The 17,019-nt window shown below is 34.4% G+C and overlaps 1 protein-coding gene and 1 long non-coding RNA gene across 2 annotated transcripts in view; one reads left to right on the forward strand and one right to left on the reverse strand.

Annotated features, from left to right (window-relative positions):
• Positions 1-4,240: 4,240 nt before the first annotated feature.
• LOC129938427 (uncharacterized) lies at positions 4,241-5,629 on the reverse strand. The gene is made up of 2 exons (XR_008780459.1): positions 4,951-5,629; positions 4,241-4,889 (listed from the first exon to the last, which is right to left on the reverse strand). It is a non-coding gene; the product is annotated as an uncharacterized LOC129938427 (long non-coding RNA).
• A 107-nt stretch (positions 5,630-5,736) lies between these two features.
• LOC129938426 (ATP-dependent Clp protease ATP-binding subunit clpX-like, mitochondrial) overlaps positions 5,737-17,019 on the forward strand; it is a 30,429-nt gene continuing 19,146 nt past the window's right edge. The window contains exons 1-4 of the mRNA XM_056045980.1: positions 5,737-5,946; positions 12,975-13,767; positions 13,827-14,103; positions 14,151-14,300. Of these exons, the coding sequence (XP_055901955.1) occupies positions 5,874-5,946; positions 12,975-13,767; positions 13,827-14,103; positions 14,151-14,300 (1,293 nt within the window). The 5' untranslated portion in view covers positions 5,737-5,873. The remainder of the gene's footprint in view (positions 5,947-12,974; positions 13,768-13,826; positions 14,104-14,150; positions 14,301-17,019) is intronic.

Raw genomic sequence — 17,019 nt, forward strand, 5'->3', positions numbered from 1 at the left:
AACGGATATCAAAATAGGTACACATGCATTTTCATATCAACCACAAATTCTCAGTCGAAAAGTAAACACAATAAATTGTTTGGGATTTTCAAAAGCGAAGGCAAGTTAAAAAGGGTACTGACTTCTATAGAATTGTTTTTTGAAGGGAGTTATGATCAATCTAAGCAAATCAAATGCCGCCAAACATTACAGGATTTTTCAGTCCCAATGGATTTGGACGAACACATGTAATTAATTACTTTTGAAGCGTTGGTGTTATGCTTGAGGGGTGTGTGGGTGAAAATGCGTAAATGTGAGAATGCAGTGGATGTGCGTGACTGAAACGAAAGAAAACCCTATTTTGTACTGGCGGCTATAACAGAACCAGGCAACCGTCAGAGACGTTTAGCCTGTCTACAGTCTTATCTCTTATGTGACGATGATTATGAAGGTTGAGAGCCAGGTGACCAAAAGATTGTTCAGCCTGTCTACTTCTGCAGCAAGATGACTAGCGAAAGCGCAAATTCTCAATTCAATCAAAATAAAACACGATAGTTACTCCAAGGAAAAGTTGTGTGTTAACCACTAAGCTTTATTAGACAGAATGCCTCTTCTATTGATTTGATGCGGCCTTTTATACTGTAGAGGGCGGCAGCGCATTTCAATGGTTATGTTTTATAAAATGTGTTGTTTTTGTGTTTCTGTTACCACTTTTAAAATTACATTGTTTGTCAAAAATGTGTTTGTTAAAATTAATGAATTATATAAAAAAACAAAAAAATAATTAAAGAATTAACGTAAATAATTTTAAATGTATGCATGTTTAAATGTTTTTTTATAATATTTATGTTGTGTTTGTTTAAGGATGACTGTTACACTTTTTTATTTTAAATTTGGCTCAGCTGATAAAAATCTGTTGTAGATTCATTCAAATTTGGTAAAATTTTTAAAAAAATCGAATTGGCATTGACATGAAAATATTGATTTTCGCCTGAAATATTAACTAAAATTTAGGATGTTGGCTTTAAACTAATTTTATTTAAGAAGAAAAATTGAGAAATCCAATTGGCAGTTTTTTTGACATTTGTTGATATACATACATATGTACATTGTTTACAAAAATAATTTAGTAAAATCGTTAAGGCTTGGATATGCCAAGTTAATTTTTAAACTTCTGTTTAAAAACTAACAAAATTTATTTTATTGAAGTTTTTTTGCAAATTTAAAACGATTCGTTTATGATTTGATTGCGGTAAGGCATTGCAGTTCAAAAATAATTAAATAATTGATATTTTATCTGGGATATTAAAAACTTGTTTGATATAATCAATATGATATTTAATAGTTTTGATGAAGAGCGGATATAGTCCTGTCTCAATCGCAATGATATAACATGGGATGTTTTTCGGTAAAAAAAGCATATTTTAATGAAGAGCCTCTGAAGTTTGTCGACTGTTTCAAGTTTCTGCCCTTCCCATACCTGTGCTGTATATATCATAAGAGATTCCGCCACTGAAACAAAGAACTTGTATTTAACACCGTGTGATATTTACTGGTTTGAGAAGCATTTCGTCCATGTTGCGGATATTGCACTTTAAGATTTAATCAGCTTTTTTTAGGTGTGTTTCCATATTAATATTGATGGTTATGGTTAATTCAAGATATTCTTAGACTTTAACTTTTTCGATTGGTTATCTGTCATAGTGCCATTTCTCATTCCTGTCTCTACCAGAAGCTTTTAGTAATATCATCACCTTGGATTTGCTCAATTGACTTTCAGATTGCATAACCGGCAATACACATTAAGTCGTTGAATCATCAACTTTAGGCATTCGGGCGAGTAAGCAAACAATATGACGTCATCTGCAAAAAGCGAGGCTTAGATGAGTGTCCTCGATATTTCAATTCCACGAGAAAGCAAATCAATCAGGTTGAACATCCTCGTTTAACTCCCGTCTTCCATTTAAAACTCTTTGACTTTTCGGCAACATTCCATACCGCTGTTTTATTTTCATTATAGATGCTTTCTAGTGCCTGCCCAAATTTGTTTGACATACCATAATTGTAAAGCTTGAAGGATATTGATCGTCGTTCAACGGTATCAAAAGCTGCCTTGAAATAGACTAAAAATAACTAGAGCTTCTTTTTTTGTTCAATAGAGGCTGCCGCTATGCTTTGCAGTACAATAATAGTGTCGATAGTTGAGTAGCCACTTCTTTAACCTGCCTGAAATTCCCCAAGCTACTTATTTACATGAATCCAACAAGTCAATCGGTTATTTAATAATGTTGCGAATATCTTGTAGGTGGCGTTGAGGAAGGATATCTGTAGCGGTCTTATTTACTAAGAACTACTTCACTCAATAAAAACAATACGCAACGTAGTTGAATACTTTTAACGGATAAAATCTTAACTTAAAACAATTCAATTATAATATTTTATGAGAGGCAGAACACGTCTAGTCGGCAGCTGATAAAAAGAAAGAATGTTCTGTCTGCAATTTAGTTCGTTGAAATCAAAAGTTCACTCTATCGCCTTAAGCGCTCGTACATTTCAAACATGAACTAGATAACTAGATTCTCCTTATTTGGATTTCTCACGGTAGTTGGATTGATCATCAATGTTGCCTTTATTATGCATGGGAAAAATTAAGGAATTTTTAATTTTTTGGAATGCTTCCAGTATTCAATTGTATTGAGCAGTGATGTTAAATTTAAGAAGCCTTTCTGTTCCATATTTAAAGAATTCCAATGGTAAACCATCAGGACCTGAAGCTTTTCCGTCCTTAAATTTCACTAATGTGGTTTTAACTTCGTCATGAGTTATAATACTATCCAAAATATCATTAGAGTACCAAGTTTTTTCGTATTGGATAGGAAAAGCAAGACTATCTGGGTTCATAAATAACTTGAAGTGACTATGCAATACATCGATATTTAGTTTCAAAGCAATTTCTGGTTTTGCGCCATTAAAGAATTCCTGTGAATCACTGCAGCTTGTAAGTTTAAGAGCTTCGGTTTAATAAAACTTTGATTTTTTTCCTTGAATATTTCTTTGAATTCTGCTTTTGCAACTAAATATTTTTTTTGAAGGAATAGGAACTGAATTTTCTAAAAGCTTTTAAACATCCGAATGATTTTTTCCACGTTGAACCATCATCATTCACCTTGTATTCACAATTTATATAAGATAGAGATGAAGTCAAAATAATATCCCCCATTAAAAAAACGATATCATGATTGTTTAAAAATTTAAATAAGTTTACGAATACAGATTTATAACTGAATCCTGATATATTATATCTAATTATTTAAAAAGTTTTTATTTCATTATTTTGTTTAATAGTTTTTTGCAGATGGCATCTTCACCTTCTGCTCTAGAATATCTACTGGTAGTTCTTGATTTTGCTAAGCCTCTATCTTGGCAAACAGGTGGTGCAGGATCTGTTTTATTACTATTGGCATCACTATAACACGAAGGGTCATCTGTTACAATTAGAGAGCCCAGCTGTTGAACTATATCTGCATTGTAAATGTAATTAAGAATCTTAGCTCAATCTATGGCATTGTTAAGATTGTTGATAATAATTAAACCCAACGTCGGGCTCCAGCGCACTTCATCTTTCACCTTGAATTCACAATTTATATAAGATAGAGATGAAGTCAAAATAATATCCCCCATTAAAAAAACGATTTCATGATTGTTTAAAAATTTGTCTTGCAATTATTGAACTGCTTAAATGATGAAAACACTAATTTAATTGAGGAATCTAAACTAGCTAAAGTTGGCAATGGAACTTCACAAGTATGCTTCTCGTAGCAGTGTCTGTACAAAGAAATACGGAGGCATCCGCTTATTGCTTCCACCTGAACTTCTAACGTGGCCAAAAAAAAGCTCTAAGCCAACTACACCTGAAAAAGTTGTCTGTTTTGTCGTTTTACAAAGTATTGTGTTACATTTTGTCCATTTCCAAATAAACTTTACCAGTTGCAGCTCATATTGCGTTCGCAAATAATTTAAGTAAATAAAATAATAATAAATAAATAAATTGGTTGGCGCAACAGTCCGTTTGAGAACTAGGGCCTAGTGACTGACAACTCTCAACCATTCCTGTGTGCAAGTACTGTTGTCAGGGATGAAAGAGACCTACAGTTTTAAGCCGAATCCGAACGGCAAATTTGAGAAAACACTTTTTCATGACAAGAATTACTTTTGGAGAATTTGTCAATTCCTCGCAAGAGGCAGTAAAAACCAGCACCAATAAATCATTAAATATGTATTTTGTCGATATTATTTTATGTTTATTAACAACATTTATTTGCATTGAAATTAAAAAGCTTTGATTTCAATTTAAGACCATGTCAGAACTTCAGATTCTGTTCTTTAGGATTGTTTAGTTTTTGAACGAGGCCATAAACATTCAAAATATTGCATTTAGATGTTCCTTCAGACTACAATGAAGCATTTTGATGGTCCAGAACACTAAATGTGATAATGGGTTTGTTTTTTGCATCATTTCATGCACACTTTCTCACATTTAGTGTGTACTTCGATTGTAGGCAAACCGAAATGTCAGTCTGAGATTCCGATCTAGGTAATGGAGTATTTTTGGTAAGAAGTATCCACAAATTTGAATGTAGCACGTAGATTTTAATACCCTGGTTACAACAGGGGATCGAGGAATCGAATCGACATTGAATTGATACTTCGATCCAGGTATACATCAACGTCGTTGACGGTACGAGGAATCGAATTTAAATAGAATCGAAATGTCATTTGGGTTTTATTTATATGCGTAGTTTGTTGTGAATTACTTTTATCTTAATAGATACAATTTAACAAACTGTTCAGTTTTAAAATTCATATAAAATAATGCTTAAAAGACAAAAACGAGCACCAAAAAAACTCATCTGAAAACAAACGAGAAAGTGAAAGATAAAACATGACAAACGCACATAAGCAAAACCTTACCCACCAATAACTCAATTCCGATTAATGCGGCATATACATTGTTAAAATGCTTGTCAAGCATGTGAGAGAGTATTAGTTAAAATGAAACACGTATACAATGTGTGTTTGCTTGAAGCAAAATCAAAATGTTTTGATTTTTCTTCAATCAGATAGACAGCATTGACATATATTTATGCGAAATTGATTGCTTGATCAAGCAAGCTTATTTTTTAATATTTGTCGAAGAGGGAACATCGGATATCGGAAATTTAATTATGAATGAAAATGAAATGAAACGATCAATTTCGCAAAAAAATATTTTTCCCGATAAAACAACCGCACGTCTATTCACCTCAAAATTAAAATAAATATAAATGATTGAAAGCTTATGCATGATGTGTGTATATGATACGTCAAAAAAAATATACTAATACACTCTCACATGCTTGACAAGCATTTGATCAATGTATATGTCGCTTAAGGTTTACAAAACAATTTTCGATTCCCCTTGTTTTGTGGGATAGGATTGAGTAGTCCTATTTCGATCCGATCCAGGTATATACAGCGTTAAATCCTGACTCAATTCCAATTCAATTCTTCTTGCGACGGTGACGAAGAAATTTCTCTCCGACTATAGACCTATACCAAATACAAAAATTGGAAGTAACTTAAGAGTGGTGTGGGCAAACGTCACACACAAATTGAATCAGCTGTTCGCATTAGCTTTTGAGCAAGATAATATGGCTACCAAGGATGTAAATCTTCATATAGAGTGTTTTAGGTTTGTTTATATGCGATAAGGCTAAGTATATAGTGTTTTTGTCCACAATATCACTTACTAAATTTGTTGTGTGCCTCTCATCTAGTTTTTGTTGTGATGTAATTCAAAAAGAGATTAAAATTGTCTTCTATTTGTAAACCTTAGGAAAGAAAAATAAGAAATAATGCGTTCTTGGCGATTGTTTTATTCATATTTACAACAACATATTGCTTATTCTCACTATAAGTCCTGCAGAGGTGAGCTCTATTTCATTAAATGTTATGTTAATTTAATGGGAAGGAAAATTATATTTGAAATAAATATATTTTCCTTATTCCTTTAATAAACTTATCTTAGGCTCTACCCCAACAAATCTTTAAAACGAATAGACAAATCTAAACTAGTTAATTTCTATGAATTAACTCAAAATGTAAATTAAATGCTTTAGAACATGGATTAGATTTGTGGGTGACTTTCCATTTCCAATACCGTAGCAAGCACGCGCCACGCAAACATTGAAAATGTTGTATAATTCACAGTGCCGCACTTAATTATTGGCACGCCATGATATTCAGACCTTAAGCCTACTTTTAAGCATTTGCAATCATGTGTATGTGATCATGTTATTTTACTTTAACAGAGCTTTTATTAACTAAGTTAGATACCGCAATAAATGTATCCACTATTTTTGTATTCTTTAAAAAAACAAAAATATTCCCATCGGGGAGCTGGCTAGATGTGTATTGGTTGATCTAATAGGGAGTTTGGGATATTCTTCTTGATTGATTATTTGTTTTGTTTTTTGAGTTTGTTGAGAGTGAACGAAAATGAAACACATCTGTACAAGTTACAGCCCTTGTATGTAAAAACTATATTACTGGAACATGAATTTTTAGTTCATTGTAGGCTGACAGGCGGCGCTGGATGTACTGAAACTTACTTGGAGACTACAAAAATTAAATCGAAAACAAAGTTGAGGAAAAGAGTTACTTACTTAAGGTGGCGCTACAGTCCAGGGCGAACCTGGGCCTCAACCAACATGCGTCTCCAGCCAGCTCGGTCCCCAGCTAGCTGTCTCCAGTTTCACACGCCAAGTTGGTTGAGGTCTTCTCCCACCTGGGTGCGCTACCTCAGTCGCGGTCTTCCTCTACTGCGCCGTCCCTCGGGTTTGAATTCGAAGACTTTCCGGGCTGGAGCGTTGATGTCCATCCGCTCTACATGACCTAGCCATCTAAGCCGTTGGACTTTTTATTCTGCTAACTAGGTCAGTGTCGCTGTGCAGCCCGTACAGTTCGTCGTTATATCTTCTCCTCCATTCTCCTGAGGAAAAGAGTAGGTTGTATTATTTTCACTCTCGTAAGATATCAAGAGAGTATTGGAGACAACAAATTTGTTTACGGTTTTTTTTTGTGTTGCCATGGAGATATTCATATGTATTGAACTAGTATGTAGGGTATTTTTGTTGGATTTGACTTCAAACTGTCAAATTTATGAAAACTTAAATAATTCAAATTTATTTTCACAATAAATACGTTGTTGTCATATTTGGAATATTCTACATTACATAGTTGTGTGGATATGCATATTTAAATATAGGCAATAGATTTTTGTTTTTTTTATGTTTTGGAAATAAGTTAGTGTATGTGTGCATATATTTTACTCGTAAGTTGAATAGATACAAATTTGAAAACACTGATAAGCTAGAGTTTTTAAATTTGTACCTAACCAATTGATTAGCTTCTGTTTTTAAATTTGTACCTATACATATGCATAGGCTGCGAAAAACGAAAGTGAAAAAGAAAGTATTACGGCGACGACGAACCGAATTCCAGCAGAATGATCTATTCAATATACTAGACGACGAAAGCCAACAATCCCGTCTTCCCAACTTAGACGACGTAAAGAGTGCCATATTTTAGCTTAAGTCTAACAAAGCCGCTGTTACAGACGGTTTCAATACCAAGCTCTTCAAAACAGCTGAAGATAATTTGGTTAGGAGCATGTACCAACTTATCTGTAAGATATTTTTTTTAAAATAAGCGCACACTCAAGGGGATATTACGACCCTTACAATGCAGACACAGTGTGAGCAGCAGTAAAAGGAGATAGGGTTTGATAGAAGACATCGGTGCACATTCGTTTTGAATTCCTGAATATTGCAATGACTAGGAAAAACAAAGTGCGGTAGGGCATTCCACATTCGCGTAGTACGGCTAAAGAACGAATATTTTTATTTGACAGTACGGCCGAAGTTGGGCTCAAGGGTAAACTGATGGGCATTCCTAGAAACACGAATATTACGGTTGAACTGTTGAAGGGGAGGAATGCAGCTGGCTATTTCACATAAACCGTTAAAATAACGGTAAAAAAGGGTCACACAAGAAACTTTACAACGATGTTCAAGCGAAGTAAATGAACTTATGATAATTTTATCATCTATCAATTTAAATACTTTACGTTCAATACTATCCAAGAGGCTTAATTAAGTTGCAGGAGCACCAGCTCAGAGATGGGAGTTATACTCAAGCTTTGGACGTTTAAAAGTCTTGTAGACGATATCCGAAGAAGAAGGACGTGAGTCTGAAAACGAATATGAAAAACTAAGAGTACTATCGTCAGCGATACAATTTATTGGATTAGATGTTACAGACAGGAGAACATTTATGAAAATGAGAAAGAGTGTTGGAGATAGAACAGAGCCCTAGGGCACACCCAATTTTGTCCAAGGGAAGCAAGTGAAGACTCCATTTTATCCACAGGGAACATATCTTGGCTTCAAAAATATTTTAAATATTTTTAATTTGGATTAGTGCTTTGTGCAAGAGCGATACTAAAATCGTTGCCTGTCGAATATACCAATGTTCATCCGCCCCAAAATTTTAATAGTTACAGCAAATTTTAATATTGAGGGTATATACATTATGTATGTTGAACGACAACCGCCTGGCAAATCAATTGTTTATAATATCAAAGTCCTTTTTTGCAATTCCATAACTACAATTGTAATATTTAACAACAATTAAGAGAGATTACTAATGTTTTGTATATAAAAAAATGCTCACATATGAGTTAGAACCGAATTCATTGTATTCTTTTGAGTTTTTATTTCCATTTTGTAACAAAGCTAAACTTCACCTAAACTTTTTTATTTCAATTTGCTTAGTTATCAATAGAAATTAATAGCAGACGATACCTACTTAGCTATCGTGCAAATGCTATCGTTTTGACAATATCACTTCGACGATTATCGTCTTACGTGAAGTGATACTATCGTCTAACGATTATCGTTTTACGGAATGACCCCCCTGTTTTAAAATATAGGTAGGTATTGATAATAAAATTAAACTCCAAGAGAAACTTACGAAAAAAATCAAATGTTAAAAAAGCATCTTTGAACTTAAAGCAAGTAAAGTAATTTTTACTACTTTTAGTAATGTTTTAATTTTTTGTAAAAAAATCTGTCAATTCTATTTTTCTCAAAATTGTACTAGGTGTCAAAAACGTTATTCTTCACACGAACGACTTTCCATTACCGCAGCACGAATTTCCCTCTGATTTTGTTTGTACAGTTAGGTAGGGGTCTCAATAGAACATGTTTTAAATATTAGGGCGAGGAAACAACTTTAAGTCATAAAAAAAAATATTTTCTTTTTCGGACTTAACCCTACTTTTTTTGTATTGCATTTTTTGAGCCTAAAACAAGTTTTTTTCAATTGATAGCACGGCGTACTAACAGCTAGGTATGTAAGGGGGGGCATGATTCCCCCCTGCAACCCCCCTGCTTGGGGTCACTATAGGATTTGGGGTGGGTGCGAGTTTGGGTATATGCAAGGTACTTTTTCATTTGAGCACTAAAATAAAAGAAATTCCCAAGAAAAAAAACAAGTATGGCAACACTGAAAAAACAGGGAAGAAATGTCAAAATCAACCATTTTTTAGTTGTTTGTATGGAAAAAAGTGAACTTTAAAAATTAATTAAAAATAGAAATAAATGTTTCCTCGCTCTAAAATTGCTATAGTTATTATTTATTTGCACATATCTATCGAATAAAAAAAACCGCGAGTCGAAATTCGTGCTGCGGTAATGGAAAGTTGAGCCAAATTTGTTTTATACGAGGGGCGTTCAATATATTCTCGGTATCGATATGAAGGAAAATGCGAATTCAATTTAAATGGTTTTTATTTTTCAATATAATCTCCCCTAACATCAATGCATTTGTTACATCTTGAGATAAGCTTTTTTAAACTCTCAAAAAAAAAATAAGTTTCCTCTTTCCCTGCAAAATACCCATTTATTGCCGACTTGAGTTCTTCATCATCCGAAAATCTTTTTCCACGAAGACATTTTTTCAAATCCGGAAACAGGAAGTAATCACTAGGGGCAAGGTCTGGACTATAGGGTGGATGTTGAATTTCTTCAAAACCACAAATTATGCAAAGTGGAAGCGTAGGATTTGGCGTTGATGGTTTCACCTTTTTTTTGTACTCAATGAGTAAGATTCCCTTTGAGTCCCAAAAAACTGTGGATATGAGCTTCCCGGCAGACGGAGTGACTTTTAACTTCTTCGGGGGGTCTGTTCTTTTTTATGCCACTGCATGAACTCTTGTTTGCTTTCAGTGGTGAACCCATGTTTCGTCCCCAGTAACAATCCGATGCATAACACCGTCCGCGTTCTCACTACACATCTCCAAAAGCTCTCTACAGCATGCGATTCTCACTTGTTTCTGAGACGCTGTGAGCATTCGTGGCACCCACCTTGCACTGACCTTTGAAAGGTTAAGATGGTCATGAAGGATGGTGTGAATGGTAGCATTCGAAAGCTTGGTGATCTCTGCCATCATTTTCCCCTTTATTCGGGCATCCTCGAGAACAAGTTTTTTGACTTCTTTGATGCTTTCTCCCGTACAAGCACTAGCCGGGGCGCCGGAGCGGGGGTCGTCTTCAATGCTCTCTCTGCCTCTCTTGAACTCACTTGACCACTTTTGCACAGTTGATAATGAAGGTGCGGAACCCTGGTAAACTGCCACTATTTCTTCATGAATAGTTTTTTGACTTTTTCCTTGCTTAGTGAGAAATTTAATTTCAACGCGATGCTCAATTTTCACCATCATCGTCTCAGTTGCCATTATGATTCTGTTTAAATAGAGATTTAACGGTAAATAATAATAACATTTATATGAAATTTTACATGAATGCACTAAAATAATAGTATTACTTGATAAATAAGTCAATTTATATATATAACCACAGCTTCACCCCGATACTGAGAATGTATTGAACGCCCCTCGTAGATATAATCATTTTTTGTTGGCAAAATATTCCAAGTAATATAAAATTTAATTCAAGTCTCTACCGTTATTGGTTCGTGAAATATTTAGGGTTAACCTAAATGTTCACCTTTTTTAAATTGCTTTTGTAAAAAAAAACACCCACCCAATTTTTTGAGAGTCCTTTCTGAATCTTTCTGCATTATTATCTTTATAACAAAATATATTTGAAGTCGATATACTGGTTATGAAACTATGGACGACGAAAAAAGTAGCGAAAAGTGCGGACGTACAGACTTACGAACGTCAGCACACACTCACGCACAGACATCTCTAAGAAAATCTTTTATTTCGACTCTAGGCACCTTGAAACGTCGAGAAATGTCAACATTTTCAATACGAAAAATCGGACCGATTAAAATAACTTCCTATGGGCATTTAATTTTTCTAAAAGTCACACATCTTAAAATATTTTATTAAAGGTATCTACAACAGCAAACAACAAATATATAGGCACCTTCCTACCTAAATATAAACTACATTTCTATGTTCTGTAATGTACACCTTGTATTGTTAATATTAATTTATTAAAAATAATATAATAAAAGAACGATTGGAACATAAATAAAAGACACAAATTTCAATTATCAAATTATCTGGACTAACATAAAGAATGGATTTTTGTTTTTATTAAAAACAACATATTTATAAATACTGTACCTACCAATCAACTAATTTCAAACAAAGTTCTAAGTGTAGGGTTATTATCACTGTCCGGATACTAGTAAGAATTCCCTATGAAATTTATGAAATACGTGCCTACCTACCAATATCTTTTGTATCTTAAATTGGAATTTGAAATAAAACCCACATCCTGAAGAAAAATCACCAATTGATATGTATCTACGAAAAAAACTTAAATGGTCAAACAAATCTAATCTTCAAATATTGCAGAAAAATTTAAAGACAAAAAAAAAAACAAAATACCCACCCGCCAATGTAACATAACTATAACGATTCGTATAACTACTCTCATATTTCGCTTCGTTACAAAGATCTGCACGACAAAAATCGCATCGTAGCTTTGTACCTATACGGCGTTTTCCTTTTTTTAGTTCAGAGCAGTCCTCGAACTGTCAAAAAAATAATTTTTTTTTCTTTTTGAGTTCTGATCGTTTAGAGCTCCAAATTCGTGTTTTTTTTTAGTTCAGAGCGCGCCCTGTGAGCTCAGAATAAAATGACAGAGTAAACGGAGTAAATTGCTGAACACTAAATTATGCTGGAAATTAAAAAAAAATCATGAGATCTTTGAACATACTCTGTTCAGAACTCTACTCTACTTTTCTCTCTTAGCTCAGACTGCTCAGTGCTCAGCTCTGAACTAAAAAAGCTGTATAAATCAGTCAGTGTTGCAAAAAGAAAATAGCTAAAAAATCACCCTTTAAAAGTATTCCCTCTTCTTCCATTAAAAATGTTACGCAAACCAACAAGTATAGGTGCGATGATGATTGCCTAGATGTCGCGCCGTCGTTCGTTTCTCTTCATGATACAGCTATACGAGTTCATATTCAATGGTCGGAGGGAAAATTTATAATTATTTTGTAGTAGCAATGATGATTTTCATGAATTGAATGAATCTTAAAATTTATATTCTCGTACAAGTTGAATGTACATATGTTTTTTTAAAAAGGTGAGAACAATTTAATACAAAAAAAATTCCTATCAAATAAGTATACTCTTACACATTAAGTATTGAAAGTTAGAGCCAATCTAAGAAAGGATTCCAATAATTATAAAAACCGTTATAACTTAAAACAGAAGCGAAAAAAAAAGAAATAACGTCATGAGTTTGTTGGCTTAAGATTACCTCAGGAACATTATCATCCTTTGTGGCGAAAACTGTGGGACACTGTATATTTTGTGACTGAACACGGTTATCATTATTTATCCTTGAATTATTTAAATAGTTTGTTATTGTATTAAATTTTCTTACAGTCTCTTGTGTTTCTATTTACAGCAACTTGTTCTTCTCTGCTTTGCAGTAATGGAAATGAATATTCAATCAAACCTGCACGAAATATATATTTATCAATTCAAAAAAGCTCTGAAAACTCAACAACATCCAGTAGCTCTGGTGGAGACAAAGAGCCTCCGAACAATAAAAATAATTTGTCCTGTCCCAAATGTGGAACACCTTGTACACATGTTGAAACGTTCATAAGTTCAACTCGATTTGTGAAATGTGCTAGATGCAATCATTTTTTTGTATTGTTATCGGAACTTGAATCCAAAAAAAAAAATATAGATGGAGTAAAAACTGAAACAAAAACTCCTCCTTCTCCGAAGTCAATAATGGAGTACTTAGACAAGCATGTAATTGGACAAGAATATGCAAAGAAAGTACTATCTGTAGCAGTGTACAATCACTATAAACGTATTCATCATAATAATCCCCAACTAGATATTAACACCCAAACAGGAGAGGAATTAGGTAGATCAGATCTTCTTTACGTTACTACACCGGTCGGAGACAATTTATCTAGCAAGTCTAAATCTAATAACTCTCAGTTTAATAATGTGAGGAGTTCGAATAATGTAAAAGAAAGTCTCCAAGTTATTAAACTCGAAAAAAGCAATATATTGATGTTAGGACCAACAGGTTCTGGCAAAACTCTTATTGCACAGACTATTGCTCGATGCCTTGATGTTCCCTTTGCAATTTGTGACTGTACTTCCCTCACTCAAGCCGGATATGTAGGCGAAGATATAGAAAGTGTGATATCGAAGCTATTACAAGAAGCAAACTATAAGTAAATTTATAAAAAAATCATGTTTAAATTAATTTTAAGATTGAATTTGTCTTACAAAGCGTTGAAAAGGCGCAAACAGGTATTGTGTTTTTGGACGAAGTGGATAAAATTGGAGCTGTACCGGGCATTCATCAACTTCGAGATGTTGGTGGTGAAGGTGTACAGCAGGGCATGTTAAAAATGTTAGAAGGAACTGTCGTCAATGTTCCCGAAAAAAGTTCTCCAAGGAAATTGCGAGGGGATACCGTTCAAATAGATACGACAAATATTCTTTTTGTTGCAAGTGGAGCATATAACGGATTGGATCGATTGATATCTAGAAGAATAAACGAAAAAGTATGTATTTTTTCATTGGTAAGCATTATTTAATTTGTTTGTATCAGTATATAGGGTTTGGAGCGCCAGCAACATTCAGTAAAGGAAGACGGTCTGCGCAATCAACAATGTCAAAGAACAATAATTCACAAAAAACTGGTGATAAATGCTTGAAGAATGTGGAAGCAAAAGACTTGGTAGAGTTTGGGATGATACCAGTAAGTAAATGCTTAACTGTTTTTTGATTCATTAGATTATTTACAGAATTTCTTGAATGAAATCAGTATCAAATAAAAGTTTAGGTTTAACATGTTCGGTAGGCCAAATATTTCCAAAATTATTAGGAGGAGTTTGACTTTGATGTTGGTTAACTTGGAAAAAGAATTTTGCTTATTTTGTGCTATAAAATGCAAGCAGGAAAATGATACTTGTATCAAATGAAAAGTATTTTCCTCTTGTAGAAATTGTAAAGAAAGCATTAAGCTGTTATATAAGTGTCATTTCTAATTTAATTGATTGTTTTTCTGTTTTGATTCTTGTTTTTTTACTTAAGTCCGTAGAGAACTATGTTTTAGTTACTTACAATTCTCAACCATACCTGTGTGCGAGTCATTTTAGGGATAGAGGGGACCTGCAGTTTTTGTGCGGAATCCGAACCGTTAATTTGAGAAAGCATTTTTCATGACAAGAGTTACTCTTGGAGGATTTGTCAATTCCACGCATGAGGCAATACCTAATAAGTTGTACTGGCCTGGCAGGGATTGGACCGAAGACCACAAGCATGACAGACCTACGCACTAACCTTCACGCCACGGGTACTACAAAATTATTTCAAAAAAATGAAATGAATAGATAAAATAAAGCCACTAAAGAAGTAAATGGATGAAACACAAGCACGCTTCAGCATCGGCTCAGCCTGACGTTTACGAGTTCAGCCATAGGAGTTCAATGCACGCTATCACAATGGAGCTTCGACCTCACGTTTCGTTTGACAATCGTAAGGAAAAGAACTTAATGTAACGTAAAGTGACTACGGAAGCACTAGTTCAAATATCTGAGCATTTGCTATGTCTAACAGCTCAACTCTGTAAACAAATGTCGTCATACAAAATATTTATTGGTCTTGGATGCGATCCTCTTGCGAGGATTTGAAAAATTTTGCAAGAGCAATAAATTCTTGTCATGAAAAGTTCTTTTTCGAATTAGCCGTTCGTATTCGGCAACAGTACTCGCACACAGGAATGGTTGCGAGTTGTAAGTCACTAGACCTAGTTCTCAATGGATTGTTGCGTTACCCAATTTATTTATTTTTTTGTAACCGTAGCTAGTCCCGAACGTTCATTTAGCGTCCTTGGTAGAACAAAGAATTTTCATCGTTAATGCTCATCACAAGATCTTGTTTTCGGACTTGCTGCACTAAAAGCACATTTGGCAAGGAAATTAAATTTCGATGCAATTATAAGTTGTTTTGCTTGTCAGAAAGCTAATTTGCAAAAAGAAAATATTTCGTAAATGCAAACTAACTCAATAAAAACATTGTGATAATATTTGTATATAAAGAAAAACAATAAAGAGTATTTAATGTAAACCTTTAAAGACCTAATGGATATAGCTGCTTTTTCAATTATTTAAGAAAGGAAGGAATCTTTCTTGAACAACGGCACAGCAAAGGAAGCGGTGTAATGGTATGAAGAGGAATCACCTATTACGGGACCATAAGGGTTCTTTGTCAAGTTATATATTATGTATATCATGATCTATTCAACATAAACGACAAAAGCCAACAAACCCGTTCTCCCGACTTAATTAAAGTAAAGCCTCTGGAGCAGATTCACTCTGGACATAATTGAGAGCATGCACCAACTTATCTAAATTGCACCAACTATAGAGGAATCAGTCTACTAAAAATCGCTTACAAAATCTCCTTTGCCTTTAGACGTTCACCCTAAAGCCCATCGTCAACAACTTGATAGGTCCTTATCAGTGTAGTAGTAGATAATTAACGTCCATAGTCGATGAAATATATTTTATTACCCACCTTCTTTGCATCGATTTCAAGGCTGCATTTATGACAGTATCTACAGGTACGAGCTGTATAGAGCCATGTCTAGTTGTGGCATCCCTGCCAAACTCGTCCGTTTGTGCAGGATGACCATGGGGAATTCACGCTGCTCAATAAAGGTTGGGAACAACTTAACAGAACCTTTCGAGGATAAAAATGGTTTTCGACAGGGTGCCATGCAATTTTTTTAACATCATACTTGAAAGAATAGTGCAGAGCTCTAACTTCAACACTAGAGGCATTTTTTTCAAAAGTCTGTCCACTTAGTAGCACATGCTGATGACATTGACATAATCGGAAGAACTAAGCTTTTGAGAGTATTGAGGCAGAGGCGGCAAAAATGGGTTTAACGGTTAATGAGGGCAGAACAAAGTACATGTTATCTTCAAGAAGGGACTTACAACATCGACGTCTCGGTTAAAACTTCACCAACGACAGACGTAACTTTGAGGTACTCAAGGACTTTGTCTACCTAGGCTCCGCTATAAACACAGAAAACAACACAAGCGCTGACATTATCGAAGTTTCCTGGTTTTATCCCCGTCCTGGTACGTAGAGCACATGGAATCCAATGCTCGGGCCCGGAAAGTCTTGGAATTTACACCCACAGGATAGCGCAGTAAAGTAAGACCGCGAATCAGATGGCGCGCTTGTGTAAAAAGTGGTCACATTGAAAAGGATTTTTAAGTAAGCTTTTTCCTACTACTCCATCAGAGAAGATTGTTCTTCACCAGCAAATTGTAAAATTGTATATAGTTATACTTCTATAACAAGTGTAAAGAAATCATTTTGTACAAAACTACCATACCACGAAATTGTCCCTATGAAACTCCTAATTTCCTTCAATTATTTCGGTGGAGGAATCTCCTCATGCT

The sequence above is a fragment of the Eupeodes corollae genome, chromosome 1 (assembly GCF_945859685.1).
Source record: "Eupeodes corollae chromosome 1, idEupCoro1.1, whole genome shotgun sequence".
Lineage (NCBI taxonomy): Eukaryota > Metazoa > Arthropoda > Insecta > Diptera > Syrphidae > Eupeodes > Eupeodes corollae.